This window comes from Myxocyprinus asiaticus, chromosome 10 (genome assembly GCF_019703515.2).
Source record: "Myxocyprinus asiaticus isolate MX2 ecotype Aquarium Trade chromosome 10, UBuf_Myxa_2, whole genome shotgun sequence".
Lineage (NCBI taxonomy): Eukaryota > Metazoa > Chordata > Actinopteri > Cypriniformes > Catostomidae > Myxocyprinus > Myxocyprinus asiaticus.
This window is the reverse complement of record NC_059353.1, coordinates 38,150,732-38,169,823: the sequence shown is the minus strand read 5'-3', so window position 1 is coordinate 38,169,823 and position 19,092 is coordinate 38,150,732. Positions and strand designations below refer to the sequence as shown.

At 37.0% G+C, this 19,092-nt stretch overlaps 1 protein-coding gene across 2 annotated transcripts in view; it reads left to right on the top strand.

Moving 5' to 3' along the window:
- Window positions 1-13,447, top strand: part of LOC127446873 (adenylate cyclase type 5-like) — a 96,065-nt gene extending 82,618 nt beyond the window's left edge. For both annotated transcript variants that reach the window (XM_051708175.1, XM_051708174.1), the window contains exons 15-21: window positions 1,810-1,985; window positions 3,418-3,438; window positions 3,669-3,801; window positions 5,137-5,400; window positions 6,710-6,914; window positions 7,239-7,363; window positions 9,049-13,447. In XM_051708175.1, the coding sequence (XP_051564135.1) occupies window positions 1,810-1,985; window positions 3,418-3,438; window positions 3,669-3,801; window positions 5,137-5,400; window positions 6,710-6,914; window positions 7,239-7,363; window positions 9,049-9,177 (1,053 nt within the window). In that variant the 3' untranslated portion in view covers window positions 9,178-13,447. The remainder of the gene's footprint in view (window positions 1-1,809; window positions 1,986-3,417; window positions 3,439-3,668; window positions 3,802-5,136; window positions 5,401-6,709; window positions 6,915-7,238; window positions 7,364-9,048) is intronic.
- Window positions 13,448-19,092: the final 5,645 nt, after the last annotated feature.

Genomic DNA, 19,092 nt, shown 5'->3' with positions numbered 1-19,092 from the left:
GTTAACATTAAACTAAATCTGACAGGATTCAAAAACACTGCAAAGTGTAATTCTACCATGTATTGCAGTTAGTGTGAATAGGTAATTGTAATTTGCACTATTCATGAACTTCAGACTGTATTCAGTAAGTAAATCACACGTTATCATCATCGTTATTATTGTCATAATTAATACTGGAGTGTCTTTCCTCGGCATTCTCATGATCCAAAGTGTAACATCACCAGCTAACAGTTTATGGCTGTATAAGAGTTTATCTATGTTTAGGTTTCTGTTTAAGGAGGCTTTTATGGGGGAAATAAAGCTTTGATTCCAATAAGAAAACAAAATCTAGTTGTAAAGAATAGATCAAAACAGATTAAAACTTTTAGTGTGTCTTTTCAATTACTTATTCCTAATTACTATAAGTGTTGAACATGTTACATTTGCCCGAATGTCTCCCTCACCCAGACATTTGAACTGTTCTCAACAATAATTTATCAAAATCAGATAAATTCTTCAATGAACTTTATTTCCTATGAACTTAAAACAGTGTCAGTTAATTTTTCAGTTGATTTTTGTATTGTAGTTGTAACTTTTTTTTTTTTCTTAAATGATTAAGGTTTAAAAAAACAGTACGTTCACCTGGGGGAGGGGTCATTTTTTCAGCTTCAATACAGAACGGAACAACATACAGGACGTCCTGGCTAATATAGTACAGTTCGAATTTTGCAACCATGTAAACCAGGGGATTTCTATGCTGTACCAGCAATGATGCGCAAATCGTGTAAGTACTGGCAGCTATTCCTGCTCCCGCCAAATGATGAGGGCCATGGATTTCTTTGAGAACTAAGGCTAACTCATTTTAACACATTTTAATATTAACTAATTTTAGCTAACCTAGCTAAAGTGATTTCTGTGTGGCTCTCATTACCTTCAAATTCTCAGGTCCTTGGATAATGAGAGCATCTTCACAGCTGGAAGGCATAAATTCCACTGAACTTTAATGTTGTTTCACTTTTCTCTTTTAAAGAGCGAATAATGTCGAAATTTCCAAGAAAATAATGCATGAAGCAGCTGTTTGCCTCGAGAGCAGAGTGCTGATGTGAGACAGGTGTTATATGCGCATGCGATAGTATGAGGCGCTTTGACTCAAGTGAGTCATGAGAGAGAACCTGAAGAGAACGCGCATCTAAACCATCTCTCACTCTAAACAAACAGCTGTTTGTATCACTTTATGTCAGGAAAGTTCTCTGTTTCTTTTGTCAGAAATTAAAACTTGTAATCCTGACCGTAATCTAATTTTAAATGTAACTGTAATCTGATAATGATGGGTTTTTATGTACCTAACGCCATTACATGTAATCCGTTACTCCCAAACCTGGGTATTAGCAACATATTTTGTGTGTAAAAAAAAATATGGCATTCAGTTGCATTGTTGTGTTGTTAAATTAATCATTGTCAATCCATTCTAACGGATGCTTCCAAGACTATAACAAGTCATTCTTACATTTCACAAAACTACAACTATGTCAGCTAGCTGGAAAATGTTGCCATGGTAATGTGATTTAAATCAGCAGAATTTGTTAGAAACAACAATGTTCCATTTTTCACAGGAAACCAAATGTTCAAATTTGCAAGGCATTTAAGCACACGCACATGATCAATGAAATTAAGGTGTAGTGACAACACAGCACAGGCCTGATAGGGCAAATGACAACTGGTTCAATCAACTAGCCTGGGCTATTAAGCCATCCTTATTACTTGTCTTTTTAAGAATCATACATGGAATAAGTTGAAGTTAAAGACTGTGTTTCTTTCCTGTGTCTGCAGTACTTCTCCTCGTGTGTGCTGCTGAGCTTGCTGGCATGCTCAGTGTTCCTGCAGGTCAGCAGTATTGGGAAACTTTTTCTCATGCTCTTCATTGAGGTCCTGTACGTGCTCATCATTGAGGTACCTGAGGTCAGCATATTTGACAATGTGGATCTGCTGGTCATGGCCAATGCCATGTGAGTATCTGTCTGCCCATCTGTGATTGAGCCAGGCAGGCCATGGATAAACATTTTTTGTCCATCCTGGAACAACATTTCTGTCAAGCAATCATTTACAAACCATAACCATAACTAGGTGCTGGGAGATGTAGCTATAACAATTATATCTGAATATTTTTAAGCCTTTTGATGATATTTGATTTATATTTTGAAATTTATGTATTTGCTCTTAAATTACAGAGGAACCATCAATTCAACCAAACAGCCATTGTAGCTGAGTAGGTTGTAAATGTTTAATGTACCAACTAAAACAGTAAAAATCTAGTTAAAATAATTGTGGCATGTTTTTCACATTTTCCACGAAATAAACAGAAGGAAGCATGATATTCAATAATTTTCATTTATTTGCACCAATACACCATAAACAATGACATTTTTTCAAATGTATTTTTACTAAAGCATTTTAATATATGTAAAAGCCATCCATTCATCCATTTCTTTCTTTCTATCTGTCTATCTATCTATCTATCTATCTATCTATCTATCTATCTATCTATCTGTCTGTCTGTCTCCATCCATCAGTCTCTATCCATCCATTTCTGTCCACCCATCCATCCATCCATTTTTCATCCATCAGTCTCTATCCATCCATTTCTGTCCACCCATCCATCCATCCATTTTTCATCCATCAATCTCTATCCATCCATTTCTTTCTATCCATCCATCCATCCATTTCTATCTATCTATTTATCCATTTACCCATCCACCCATCCATTTCTATCTATCTGTCTGTCTCCATTCATCAGTCTCTATCCATCCATTTCTATCTGTCCACCCATCCATCCATTTCAATCTATCTATTTATCCATCTACCCATCCACCCATCCATTTCTGTCTGTCTGTCTATCTATCTATCTATCTATCTATCTATCTGTCTGTCTGTCTGTCTGTCTGTCTCCATCCATCAGTCTCTATCCATCCATTTCTGTCCACCCATCCATCCATTTTTCATCCATCAATCTCTATCCATCCATTTCTTTCTATCCATCCATCCATCCATTTCTATCTATCTATTTATCCATTTACCCATCCACCCATCCATTTCTATCTATCTGTCTGTCTCCATTCATCAGTCTCTATCCATCCATTTCTATCTGTCCACCCATCCATCCATTTCAGTCTATCTATTTATCCATCTACCCATCCACCCATCCATTTGTCTATCTATCTATCTATCTATCTATCTATCTCTTATCAATCCATTTCCATCCATCCATCCATCTCTTATCCATTTCTGTCCATTTCCATCCATCCATCCATGTCTAATGAATGCCCTGTTGAGTTTTTACTTGGGTATTTAATTTAGGCCAGTTTTATAGAATTCAGGATAAAGCAATGGCTGTTCTGTTCTCTCCCTTTGATACATTTGCTTTTGTCTTTGTATTTACAGTAAATTCATCAATGGAACAAGGTAAGATACATCAACAAAATGAAAACCGTGAGCTGTTGTTGTTTTGATTGCATAATTATAATGATCGCTGTCACCAGACAAGTAAATCAGAAGTGTACGAACACATAGCCAGAATTTGTCGTGCTATGGTACTAATCATGTTCTTCGGTAGTAAATAGCATGCATTTGATTTGGTATTCAATTGTATATCATTTAGTGTGAAATTGTTGACAGTGGCTCTGTTTCTGTAGCTGTGAGAAAGAAATGCGGGTTCCTCTGAAGATCATGACTCCAGTTGTCATTACAGTCTTTGTGCTGGCACTGTACCTTCACGCACAGCAGGTGGAGTCCACTGCCAGACTGGACTTTCTCTGGAAGTTACAGGTATGTTTTTACAGTGGCCCTAAAGAAGTATTTGGACACTAAAGCCACATCTAAAAATATATATGAATGTCATAGATTAAATAATAATAATAATAATAAAACATCAGACTAAGTGGAATTTATTTAAGGGAGAGATAGCACTTTTGAAGCAAAACACTTCACAAAATAATTTTTTTGTTAGGTTTTAAGCAATAAAACAATAAATACACTCTGAAAAATGAAGACAAAGTATTTGGACGTGTTCTGGTTGAACATATCCATGGCAATGAAATTCAAACATTTTAACTGTAGCTTAAGTGTCCAAGTACATTTTTGGGCCATTGTGCATGTATGATGCTTTAACGGTAAAGAGCCAAAATTGTTATTTTTATATCTTCCTATTCTAATAAAGGGATAGTTCACCCAAAAATTTTAATTCTCTCATAATTTACTCTCCCACATGCCATCCCAGATGTGTATGACTTTTTTGTGCTGAACACAAACGAAGATTTTTAGAAGAATATCTCAGCTCTGTTGGTCCTTACAATGCAAGTGAATGGTGGCCAGAACTTTGAAGTTTCGAAAAGCATATAAAGGCAGCATAAAAGTAATCCATAAGACTCATATTTAAATTCATATCTTCAGAAGTGATATGATATGTGAAAGTGAAAGTGGAGATTTATTGTTTCTCACCCACACCTATGTTTTTGGCGATTCACATTCTTTGTGCATATCGTCACCTACTGGGCAGGGAGGAGAATTTATTGTAAAAAAGGACTTAAATATTGATCTTAACCTTGTTTCTCACCCGCACCTCATATCGCTTCTGAAGATATGGATTTAACCACTAGAGTCATATGGATTACTATTATGATGCCCTTTATGTTTGCCTTATGGCAAGATGTACTGTAAAAAATTAGACACATTTTGGTTTGTTCTCACCCACAACCGACTGGATCTTTTCAGAAGACATGGATTAAACTACTCAAGTCTTATGCATTACGTTTATGTTGCCTTTATTTGCTTTTTGGTGCTTCAAAGTTCTGGTCACCATTCACTTGCACTGTATGGCCCTACAGAGCTGAGATATTCTTCTAAAAATCTTTGTGTTCAGCAGAAGAAAGAATGTGATACACATCTGGAATGGCATTAGGGTGAGTAAATGATGAGATCTATACCATTAAAGCACGTGTCAAATTTTTACCATTCTAGCCTCTGTTTTCTCAATAATGGACTCTACCTACCCTATCTGAACGTCTTACTCTGTGTACAACAAACCATTAGCCCTGACATAATCTAGTTGTTTGCTCTACTGTTGTTTCTGTTATTTGTGACAAAATAGTTTTTTTGTCATAGGCTACAGAGGAGAAGGAGGAGATGGAGGAACTTCAGGCCTACAACCGTCGGCTCCTCCACAACATTTTGCCCAAAGACGTGGCCGCACACTTTTTGGCGCGCGAGCGGCGGAACGATGAGCTGTATTATCAGTCATGTGAATGTGTGGCTGTGATGTTTGCCTCCATCAGCAACTTCTCTGAGTTCTATGTGGAGCTGGAGGCCAATAATGAAGGTGTGGAGTGCTTGAGACTGCTCAACGAGATCATCGCTGACTTTGATGAGGTAAAGTAGATCTCTGACAAACCTCAGGAACCTTGAGATGCTTTCTAAAAATATACAAGAAGTATTGAGTGTAATCAGGGCTTAAATCATGGTGGAACGGTCTGGAACGGTGTTCCGGCACCTCCGATTCAAAAAAGGAAAAAAATATTGGTAGTTTGTTTGTCACTCCATTCTATTTCCTGCAGGCAGGTTCCAGTTCAGGCTCAGCTGCCCACTTCTGCACCCTGTAGATCACAAATTAATAAGCAAGTGGGTGTGGGGGGGTTGTGGAGAGGGGTTTATTGTCAAAAAGTAGTGGCATTTTAATTTCTTATTCTTAGATTACAGTTACTGACTTTCAATCAAGTTAATTACTTTTAAGTACATTACTTGTTACACATTTCTAAAATTATATAATTTATTTAGAATACATTTAAAACATGAATTATGTTCACATGTTTGTCCGTTTGTGTCTCTGTGACCGCTGAAGGGACAGGGATAATGAACGAGGAAATCTTAACAATATTATAAATTTGTTGAGTGAAAAAACAAAAAACCTTTTTGTGAAAATTGTTTTAGAAAGTAACTTAAAAGTAAATTTGTAATGTGATTACTTTTTCATGAAATAATCCTTAAAGTAATATTATTTAAATTATAGAGAACAAATTAATAATTTGGAGTGAATTACTTCTTTTTTGTGTGTGTGTGTTTTTTTTTTTTTGTTTGTTTTTTTTTTTGTAATTTGCCCAACAGTTTACAAGCTGTACTGGCTAGTTTCTCAGAAAGAGCTAAAGCCTTGTTTCAAGCAAAAAGTGCTTTCTTCAGTAATTTTCCATTAAAAATGCTTTTTATTTAAGGACAAGGCTGAACCTGCATCTTCATATCTTTCCAAACAGTTTGCATTTTTAGAAATGTAGATATTTACAGTCAACATGGAACACCGTTTGCAACCCATTTTACTTCTGTAATCTGATGTATTTGTGAGTGAAAAAGATATTCATCGGTAAAAAGCACAGCGGGACTTGATTTGAACCATGGGAAATTTAAGATTGTGGAAAATAGGTGTTGCATAGCAAAATGGAATAGAAAGGTTGTAACAATTAGAGGTATCTGTGACGCCAGCCAAAAAGGAAAGCCGTTTCAGAGGCGGAGCAATTTATTACACTGATAAAAGATTACAAAGACTTTTTTTTTTTTTTTTTAATGTGCAGTGATTAACAGTGCACAATAAGACTAGAATATTTTCTATTTTGATGTCATGTTGACTTAATATGTTTTCTCTTTTGGATGGAAGTCATCACCTTGAACATCCATTTCACTTGCTTTGCAGATCATTAGTGAGGATCAGTTTCGTCAACTAGAAAAGATCAAGACCATTGGCAGCACATATATGGCTGCATCTGGCCTTAACGACTCCACTTATGATAAGGCAGGAAGGTCGCACATTCGCGCCTTGGCAGACTACGCCATGCGCCTCATGGACCAGATGAAGTACATCAATGAGCACTCTTTCAATAACTTCAAAATGAAGATTGGTAAGGATTTGGCAACAAGCCAAACTACCTAATCTGTTAAGTTCATTTTCACCATTTTATTTTATTTTATTTTTTTTATATATAGGGTATTCAATGAAACCATATGAATGAATATGGAATGAATTCATTTCTGTAAGATTTTACACATTCTATCAGACCATTGTGGTCAGCTATTCATCATAATTATTCATATTAATTATGTACACATTTTAATGAGGGACATAAAGGTCACCCATTTCACAGAATAACCCATACAGTATATTTTACTGTTATCAAATGAAAAGCATGTTGTCAGTAGGTTTCATAAATGGCCCTATACTGTAGGTCTCAACATGGGTCCCGTCGTGGCTGGTGTCATAGGAGCCCGTAAACCGCAATATGACATATGGGGGAATACTGTTAATGTAGCCAGCCGGATGGACAGCACTGGGGTACCTGAAAGAATACAGGTGAGATGTTGGCAGGTTTTTGCATATTTATTTATATGAAAATCATTACAAATAAAGGTCATGGTATCAGTGAAATAGATAATTGGTTTTCCAACCAGTACTGGTTATTTTTATCTTTAAGAGTCCAATAACCGATGTGCAGCAAAGATGTTTTATTGTTGTTGTTTTTTTGTTTGTTTTTTTACCTAACAACTAAATCATTAGACTACAGTAAAACATATGCATTATGGAAAATGTCATATTAATAATGTTAATATTAATTAATAATTTATAACTTGGTATGTGTACAATGCCTTGAAAACGTCTTCTGCCCCAGTGCAGTTTTCACAATTTTTTGTGTCAAATATTAAAATATAACTTTTTTACCTAGCCGGTACACAGTATTGTATATAATGACAAAACATGTCCAAAATCTCTTAAAATAAAAAACCTAAAACTAAAATTCTGAGAATAAAAAAGTATTCATACCCTTTGTAATTACTAGGTTAACCTTGCTCAGGTGCAAGATATTGTCTTCTAAACATATCCAATTTGTTCTAGTCTCCACTAGTGCTTTTAATAACTTATGAGCAGAAACACCTTCCCTGTCTATAAGATCAAACTGTATGGTTCCTTTGAACAAACAAAAACGAAGACAAAAGAACATTTAAAATAAGTGAGGGATATAATTGTAGATAAGCACAAATCTGGGGAAGGATAACAGGCCATTTCAAAGGCAATGAACATACCTCAGAGCTCAGTGCAGTCTATCATACAGAAGTGGAATAAATATGGAACCTAGGGCAGGCCGCCCCCAAACTTAGTCAGTGAACAAGAATGACACTTGTCAGAGAGGCTACTGCAAAACCAGCCACCACTCTGAAAAAAACCACTGAAGTCAGTGGGTATGACTGAATATATTGTCCGTGGCTCAACAGTCTCTAAACTATTGCTCAAAAAGAGGCTATATGGTAGAGTGTCTAGGAAGAAACCTTTGCTGAAAAAAAAAAAGCACATGCTTGCATGTAAAGACATTGCAGTACGTAACTTGGAAGATGTGACAGAAGGTCTTGTGGTCTGATGAGACTAAAGTGGAACTTTCTGGCTTAAACTCTAAATGGTATGTGTGGCGCAAAGCCAACACTGCACATCAGCCAGTGTAAAACCGATTATATTGGTCTACCTCTAGTGGAGAGACCTCAAAATTGCTTTCCATCGCCGATCCCCAGCTAACTTGGTAAGCTTGAGCAATTTTGCAAGGAGGAATGGGCTAATATTGGTCCATCACATTGTGCAAAGTTGATAGAGACTTATCCAAAAAGACTGATGGCTGTATTAGCTGCAAAAGGTGGTTTAACCAAGTATTAAATTGGATGAATCCTTTTTTTATTCTCAACATTTTAGTTTTTGGTTTTCTTTTCTTTTTTTTTGGGAGAAAAAAAAAATATTTGTCATTTGTTTGTCACAGTATTTTATACAATACTGTGAACCAGCAGTGGAAAAAAGCTGAAATACTTTAATATATTCTAAATTTGGAATCTGACACAAAAAATTTTGAAAACTGCAGTGGGGGCTGAATACTTTTTCAAGGTACTGTATTTATGGACCATCTTACTATTTTCTATTCTTGAACAAATGACAACTCTGGAATGGAAGCTTTAAAAATCTTCCATTCTTCACAAATGCTAATATTCTCTCTATATCAGGTCACAACAGACCTTTACCAGGTTCTCAGCTCGTATAACTACACACTGGAGTGCAGAGGCGTTGTTAAAGTGAAGGGCAAAGGAGAAATGACAACCTACTTCCTGAACGGGGGACCCAACAGCAGTTAACACTCAGTGTCTGATATTTAGAACGGTTGAGATGAAATGAGGAGCAGACGCCAGGGGCGTGGCCAGGCTGTTGATGGGCATCCTCCTGGAGAAATCAGAAAAGGATTTGTTCAGAAAACAGCCTTAACGAAATCAGCAAATGGCCTCTTTGCACACTGAGACATCCTATAGGATTAATGGAGGGCTACACCCCCTTTACTTAAGGTATGGAACAGTTCAGAAGGACAGTCCATCCACAGAAACAAGGTCAACTGAAGAGACCAAAGAAACAAAAGGAATCTCAAGGCATACAAAGCAGTTCTCCCATTCTTATATTTCTTATATTACCAAGAGAGGACAGATGTGCCTGACTTTGGCGCTCTCAGGTGATAAGTGTGGCAGGACTGCGTTCCTATTCGACCAACTGATTCCGGTGGATCCAAAACAAAACTGCATGAAAACACTAAAGCCTATATACCTGTAGAACACAGCTGTTTTATGTGTATATAATTCAACGGTGGTTGTGAAGAGTACTGTTTATGGAGTCTTGTTGCATTCAAAACTGTCTATGTGATATCACAATACATAGAGATATCACAATGAGCTAATACATGGGTAGAGGGCCATAATGGGCACAGCAGCTCTATAAACCCTTTATGGTTTCCCGAACTCTTCTGCAGCGACTGTGGTTGTTACTGGTAAGAGAGCTTGAGTCGACAGTATTACCTCTCTTAGTGCTAAAGAGTCGTAATGCTATGTTATTGTGTGTCCCGAACACACACACTTACATTCACACCCACTCACACACACACTCGTGTCTACACTGAAGACACTTTTAAAGACAGAGGAAAATGTGGCTGTTTTTGTATTTTGAACATTTTATATTTTGACTCCAAAAGCCAAACTGTGTCACAGCTATTTTAGATTATATATTTTGTACAATAATATATTAGAATGATGTCTATAAACAATATATATATATATATAGACCTTATAGAATGCTACAATCCTGCACATTTTTAAAAGGAGGAGCATTTTTGGGTCGGGCTGCTGGCCATGTAACTAAGAATGTTTGGCCTTCCTTCAAAAAGGGTTTCGGTATCCTATGGCAAACACATCTGCAAACATTAATTTTCACCTTGTGTTTAGGGTGTACGGTTGAGTTTGGACCCTCTAGTGCAGGTTTATTTAACTTCAGTCCTGGTGGACCACTGTCCTGCATAGTTTAGTTCCAACCCTAATCAGACACACCTGCCTGTTATATTTAAGTAATCATTAAGTAATAATTATTCCATGGTTGAGGTGTGTTTGTTAAGGATTGGAGCTAAATTCGTTAGGGTGGTGGCCCTCCAGGACCGGAGTTAAAATGCCCTGCTTCAGAGAAATGTTTTCTGTTATTCCACATATCTTTGCCATTTTTGCACTGCAGCTCATCAAGCCTTTCCCTACCCTCGCTGTTCAGTCTGATGGTACGACCCAATGAATGTCCATTTTCTCCAATGAGGCCTTTGTATGTAAAGAAGCGGAGCTTGTCCGCCAGTGGCTTTTCCAGAAACATGGCTCTGGGTGTGCCATGGAAAAACAGAGTGTGCAAGAATCTGAAGCACAATAATGTGACATGTACCGTTAACAACCATTGCATTAATGTCCTTTTAGTTCTAAATTATTTTTCAGGCCAGTGTTACGTTATAATGACTTAAAGCTGAACTATGTAACTTGTTCAGTTAAAATACTTTCTCTTATCCCAGCTTAAAATGCAGAGATAACAATAAGTAAGCCATTCATAGGTTAAAGGTGCACACAGTAAGTTTTTATTCATGTCGTCTTGGACTTACACTGACACCTAGGGGCATGGATGCAGTATCATTTAAACACAATAGTTTTCAGTTATAGATGCCATTGTAGAAAATCAGTACTCACAGTAAACCATGATTAATTTAATCCACAAGTGAACATGCCCAATAACTGGGTGGTTACTGAGATTAAGTGAGTAGTATTTGGCTGGTCATGTGATCTTAACATGGCAGCCCCCATGAGGGGGCCCTCTCCATGTAGAATAAAACAGCTTTTATTAGGTTACTGATATGACTAGAGTCTTCATCTCAAGTGAGTCATCATGATTTTATACAATTGTTTCAAAATTACTATGAATTTATTTAGGACTAAAACTTTTTTTTTAATGAGAAAAACATTAGCATTTGTTGGGGGTGGAGCTATCAACAGCTTAAGAAGGGTGTGTTCAGAAAACTGTTTTAAAAAAAAATTGCAAATCCACTCAGTGGCACATACTTTAGCTTTAATGTAGGCCTTTGGTCAATGGAGTTGGTAGGCCTGTTAATGTATCCAGTTATTAGGCTTATATTTACTATTTTTAGTCATGACAACTGAAATCTGTCACAAATTGATTTGATTGTTTTGGAACGATTTATAATTATTTTCCAAAATATGCTGAAGACACAAAATGTACATGGAGTGGCAATTTGCACTGTACAGGAATATTGATTAAAAATACACAAGGCTTTACATTGACTAGATCAAAAATATAATTTTGGATAAGAAATTGATGTGTGATGCATTGTGGAACAGAAGAACAACAGTCAGAAGATTCAAAATCTCTATTGAAGATTCTTTATATTTAGGAAGCACCGAGATGTTTGGTTTATGCGTGACTGCAAATATAAACAGAAAAAATTATATTAATGTTACATTAATCATTTAGCCTGTTTGATTAAAGAATAACAATGGAAGCAAAATTCAGTGGGTCCACTCAGTATTTCTGTGTTGCGCTGACACCTACAATAGTGGCGAAGATGCAGCATCACACAAGAGTCAAAGGGCCTATTTAGCCACTTCATGAGTTTTTACTGATCGGATTGCTATCCGATTGAAAAAGTTCATTCCATTAACACTCGGCCACATCAATGTGTCTCTGCCAAACAGATATAAATCCAATCTTCAATTCCCGCACTAAATGCAAATAAAACAGAGTTCACTTCCATGATTATGCTAAGTCCGGGCAGTGAATTTAAAAGATGTGCTTTTATACTTGATTCCATGTAAATTTGCACAGCGCACGTGTCTGTGTAAGGGACACACTCAGGGCTTCTCGTAAGATGCGTCAGCTGTGCTCATGTCTGTGTTTAGTTTCAGTTTCATCAGTGATCTGCATCAAATAAATGAGGAAAAATGTTCTCTATCTCCTACAACGTGCATTCATTTCTTCCTTTGTTATTATTTACTGTGCAACACGAGCCCTATGCAAATAATTTGGTGACCGCTGTTATGTTTCGCATTTTTCCTATGCTGACCTAGCGCTGTTCGGGCATGGTAAAGTTTACATATGTGACTTGAACAGCCAGATTAATTTAGACTTGACCAGTTTTGTCTAGAATGCGTCTCAGACTGCCTCCTGAAGTGGTCTGAGTGATCCTATTGCAATCCGTCTCAAATGCATTTTGGAGGGCATTTAAACCTGTTCTTTTCATGATCGGATAGCTATCTGATCAGTGAAAACGCATTAAGTGGCCAAGTGTAAACAGGCCCAAAGAGTGCCATTGTTGAGAGCGCGCATGTAATCTGCGACGGCCTCAGAAAAAACAAACAACCCTTTGGGTGGGCAAGCTGACATTTTGGGTGGCATTTGCACACCCTGGCACACCCATGGCTACGCCACTGCACACACGTATCCATACACACTCCATAAAGTGACATTATATGTTTGTTTGTTTTTACATGATTGCTTTTCCTGTTTCAGATCTTCAGTGTAAGAATTGCAAAGTACATTCAGATAGGATTACAATATAATATGTTGGATCTGTATGTAATAATCTGCATTTCCCAAGCCTGTCTCAAACATTAAACTAAACTATTTGGTCCTCTTATCACTTCTCAAAACTTGGACCCACCTGGGCTTTCAGAGTCACCCCAGTTTTTACTTTCCTCGAAATAATCAGTGCCATATTCTTACCCTTAATTTTAAAATAAAACTTGGTTGAATGTTTTTGTATTTCATGTCATGATATAGCTACTTGTAGTGCTAGGTGATGTTGGTACCATATGAATTCTTAAGTTGAATGAATTCCCTGTTTCATCCAAACAAAGAGAAAACAGGTAAAAGATTTCCACTAATTACCATGTATTCTACACTGCTGAGAGGGCTACTGGTGCTTACTATTCAAGTGGATTGTCCGATTCACTAGAGCTACTTTCTAGGGTTTTCTTTGCTTCTCTGACATGTCAAAACTCCAAAAAAATAAAAAAAAAAGTTCTTTTTTTTTTTTTCATCACAATAAACCACTATAATGTTGAACTTATTCCGAATTCGTGTTGTTATGAATACTTCAAAAGGTAATCGACTGTGATGGCGTCGTCTAATATTTACATATTGAGTTGCGATTCTCTTTTCTTTGTAGTTGACCATTTATAACAGGCTTTACTCTGCAAAGGTGGCACAGAAGGCCAATTTATGGCGTCATTTTTATATCACCAGAGCTTGAATTTGAAAAAGCCTCCGAATTCATAAATTGAAGTGTAATTTGATGTTATCGAAAAATACGTGAAATTATTTTGTGTGAATTCACCTCTAAAAATTCAGGTTGTGAAATTCAAGTTTTTATTATTCAAGTGGTGGATTTCAGGTCGTGAAATTCATGTCTCAATATTCAGGTTGTTGAATACGATTTGAGAAACTCAGGTGGCAAAATTCGAGGATGACATCCGGGAATGCAAGGAAGAGCAAACGAGTGTTGATTTAATCCAGCGATGGAAACAGTTCAAAAGTCATTTTAAATGTGTATGTATCGTCGTTGTCTGATGAAAAACACGTATCTCCAAAAAACTAATTTTTCAAGAGCATGGAAAAACTCTTTGTCATAATCTGACAAGATACTTGTTAAACGGACAACCTGATTAAACATCTTTTCATTGGTCATTTCTATGAACTATTAAAACAGCAGGAAGAGGTGCATGGCAAAAAGTCAAAATTGCCAAAAGAGATTTGTGTTTTTCATCAGACAGTTACGATATATATATATATATATATATACAGGTGCATCTCAATAAATTAGAATGTCGTGGAAAAGTTCATTTATTTCAGTAATTCAACTCAAATTGTGAAACTGGTGTATTAAATAAATTCAGTGCACACAGACTGAAGTAGTTTAAGTCTTTGGTTCTTTTAATTGTGATGATTTTGGCTCACATTTAACAAAAACCCACCAATTCACTATCTCAAAAAATTAGAATATGGTGACATGCCAATCAGCTAATCAACTCAAAACACCTGCAAAGATTTCCTGAGCCTTCAAAATGGTCTATCAGTTTGGTTCACTAGGCTACACAATCATGGGGAAGACTGCTGATCTGACAGTTGTCCAGAAGACAATCATTGACACCCTTCACAAGGAGGGTAAGCCACAAACATTCATTGCCAAAGAAGCTGGCTGTTCACAGAGTGCTGTATCCAAGCATGTTAACAGAAAGCTGAGTGGAAGGAAAACGTGTGGAAGAAAAAGATGCACAACCAACCGAGAGAACCGCAGCCTTATGATTGTCAAGCAAAATCGATTCAAGAATTTGGGTGAACTTCACAAGGAATGGACTGAGGCTGGGGTCAAGGCATCAAGAGCCACCACACACAGACGTGTCAAGGAATTTGGCTACAGTTGTCGTATTCCTCTTGTTAAGCCACTCCTGAACCACAGACAACGTCAGAGGCATCTTACCTGGGCTAAGGAGAAGAACTGGACTGTTGCCCAGTGGTCCAAAGTCCTCTTTTCAGATGAGAGCAAGTTTTGTATTTCATTTGGAAACCAAGGTCCTAGAGTCTGGAGGAAGGGTGGAGAAGCTCATAGCCCAAGTTGCTTGAAGTCCAGTGTTAAGTTTCCACAGTCTGTGATGATTTGGGGTGCAATGTCATCTGCTGGTGTTGGTCCATTGTGTTTTTTGAAAACCAAAGTCACTGCACCCGTTTACCAAGAAATTTTGGAGCACTTCAGGCTTCCTTCTGCTGACCAGCTTTTTAAAGATGCTGATTTCATTTTCCAGCAGGATTTGGCACCTGCCCACACTGCCAAAAGCACCAAAAGTTGGTTAAATGACCATGGTGTTGGTGTGCTTGACTGGCCAGCAAACTCACCAGACCTGAACCCCATAGAAAATCTATGGGGTATTGTCAAGAGGAAAATGAGAAACAAGAGACCAAAAAATGCAGATGAGCTGAAGGCCACTGTCAAAGAAACCTGGGCTTCCATACCACCTCAGCAGTGCCACAAACTGATCACCTCCATGCCACGCCGAATTGAGGTAGTAATTAAAGCAAAAGGAGCCCCTACCAAGTATTGAGTACATATACAGTAAATGAACATACTTTCCAGAAGGCCAACAATTCACTAAAAATGTTTTTTTTATTGGTCTTATGATGTATTCTAAATTTTTGAGATAGTGAATTGGTGGGTTTTTGTTAAATGTGAGCCAAAGTCATCACAATTAAAAGAACCAAAGACTTAAACTACTTCAGTCTGTGTGCACTGAATTTATTTAATACACGAGTTTCACAATTTGAGTTGAATTACTGAAATAAATGAACTTTTCCACGACATTCTAATTTATTGAGATGCACCTGTATATATATATATAATATACACACAGTATATAGCCTACATTTTTAATAATGTGTAAAACGTCTTTTCTTTGTTCCTTGACAATTCACATTGAACGAATCTGCTGAAAAGGCAAGGCAAATTATTCACGTGCACGCATACATGACCAGATAACACTATATCCCCAGCATGGTCATACAGTGATGTCACATGAAACAGGTCAATATGCTCATACATTACCGTGAATTATTATTATTATTTATTTTATATTTATTTATATATTTTGTTTTTTTTTTTTTTTGTTTTTTTTGGTATATGTACGAATTGAGTGTCTTATAAAGGAAATTAATATAATAGTACCTGATTAATAATAGCTACAGGAAGTGACAAAAATGCTTTATAGGCGAGAGAGAGAGCGCGAGCGAGAGTGAGTGAGTGAGTGAGTGAGGGCAGGTTTAAGTGTTTTTTTTTTTTTTTTTTTTTTTTTTTAGGTTACGAACTGGTAATTACAAGGGTATTATGCTATAAATGTGGTTTATGAGGACATTTCTAGTGTCCCCATAATTTAAATCACATAAAAATCATACTAAACGATGTTTTATTGAAAATGTAAAAATGCAGAAAGTTTTTTATGAGGGTTAGGTTTAGGGTTAGGTTTAGGGGATAGAATCTATAGTTCGTACAGTATAAAAATCATTATGTCTATGGAGAGTCCTCATAATGATAGCTGCACCAACGTGTGTGTGTGTGTGTGATTGTTAATACTTAAAATGTGAGGAACAAAAAAAAACTGACATTTAAGGTTAAATGACTCACGTAATGATCACTTTTCTATTTTGATCTTTCACGCATGCATTACATGCAAGACAAAAGAAACTATAACAGAATAATGCTGTCTGATTTTAGTAAAGGGTACAATGCAAATGCACATATTGTAGAACGATTCTGTAAAGTATATAGATGGAGCCCAGATTTGTGTTATCATGAAGGTAAATAAACATAATATATAAGACACTGACAAATCATCAGTAGTCTACAAATGTAATACAAATGAGGTTAGACTATCCAGAATTTTGATACAAATATCAAAAAGCGAGACTGCATGCTAACTCAAGCAATCCAGACTGGTAATGTAAACAGTTAGGTTCAGAATTTGTGTTCTAAAATGTTATTTATTTATTATTATTATTGCAGAATTATAGTTAAAAAGAGGTAGTTTGATTATTTGTTTGCACTGGTAAAAGTCCTTTGCCCATATCATTATGAATTAAGGTTCTTGATGAAACTTGCTGTTTGGTGAAGGATCCAGTGTCAAAACACATTAATGAAACATTATAATAAGTATCCCTAAAGTATAACTTTTTGTGTTTTCTCAATGAATTTGGAGGATTTTTCAAATTTAAATTCTGGTGATATAAAAATGACGCCATACGAGTTACACAGTTTTGCACAGCCGATAGAAAACAAGTGTCACGACAACAAGCTAGAGATGTTTCACCTAAAAATAAAAGTGTTGCTCCAACCACGTATTTTGACTTTCTTCAGTGGAACACAAAAGGGGATGTTAGCCTCTTTCACAGACAAAAAAAAAAAAAAAAAAAAAAAAAGGGGGGTACACAGGAAAGGGAAGCACTGGTAATGGTATGGTTTTTAAAAAACATACATATTGTATGTATAGCATTTTATTATCTTATTGGCTATTGCCTGTTTGTGATGTGTTGCTTTAAATGTCCAGAGGGTGGCGGCAGTGCGCTTCCAATTTGCGCCTCAAGTCATTTGATTAATTCCGTCACTATCCATAATTACTTGCCTTCAAATTTGCGTGTTTCTGTAACTTGTACAGCTCTTCATTGTACTGGCAGGTCATTATTGTGGTTTAACAGTTTTCCAAAAAGTTTTTTTCCCTTACATATTGTTCGGTTGTTTATTTGAACATAAAGACAGCTGTCCTCACACAATCATTTGGACAAAAACATTTTGTATTTGTCCTATTTTCGTTCAGTAAAAAACAATGTAGGAGGGGAATGGAAAGAAACGCCACAGCGAGCCTGTCTGGGCCACCGAAGCATGTTATCATTTTCATAATTTCAGTACACTTTCCCCACTGCCAAACCTGACCTTTATGTTATCTGAAAAATGTGCACAAGAAAACCCCCTTGTGGTAAGAGAATCATTTGATTGTTTAAGGGTAGCCAGCTGGTAGGTAGCTGTGCAGTGTATAAACCTCATTCCCTTCAGGCTGTGGCCTTTAGACTCCTCCTCATTAGTGCGCCCACCTACCATGCTGGAGACCCCGGTTTGAATCCCACTCAGAGCAGGTTGAGCAGGACCAGTTACAGTGGTGCTGTGACCTGGATGGGAGTGAGGTTCAGGGGGGTGAGTGTGACAGGAGCCAGCTGGTAGGCAGATGTGCACTAAACCTCGCTAGTAACTAGGCTGTAGCCTTTAGCCTCCTAATTAGCATGCCTAGACCGCGGTTCGAGTCCAGTTCGGTGCAGGTCGAGCACACTTGAATTTAGTCTCTGCCTGTGTCCGATCCAGTTAGTTTGACTCAAGTAAAGAGGTTTTATGATGCATTAAAGAAGGGCCATTGTGCTGGGCATGAGAATGGCATCTCATTGACATTAAAAACAGCTTTAATGGCCAAATGGTTTGGGTTTGATCCAGCAGTCAAAAGGTTGTAAAGACCTGAGGCGACTCAATATAATGCAAATCAAAGGAACAAAAATGCAACATCATTTTTCACCCTGACGTACAGCACACTATAGTGTACTATATAGCGATAAAATTAGATCAGCAGTGAACATAATCACAAGGAGACGTTGGAAATGTAGAGAGTTGGATGTTTTTCTCCACTACTAAGTACAAAAAGGCCTAAATGGGCTGTAATTTCCGCATATACACACAAATGTTCATTGCCTCACCTGGAACATTAGTTTTATTAGTCAGGCATCTCTGAGCACTACAAATGACTTTAATAACCACCACCATCATCATCATTATCGCAACTCTTTGGATTTGAGAATAGAATGCACCAAAACATCAGACTTTGTACATATTTAAAAAATGTTGTACCCATCGGGGAGACCTGAGCTAGTTGTAACAATTTGTAGTCTATTGTACACTAGGGGTTTTCAAACTGGAGTCTGGGGATGCCCAGGGGGCAAGAGGGAGGTGGTAAGGGGTCCGCAGCGGATTGTTTATTTAAAGTTTGACATTACCGAATTAAAATTATTGCTATTTCATTCTGCTTTCTAAAGACTGGTCAGAAAGACCAAGAAAGGATTGTAAGCCTGTATTCTCTCTCTAAATGCTTTGGAACAATAATACATCTAAC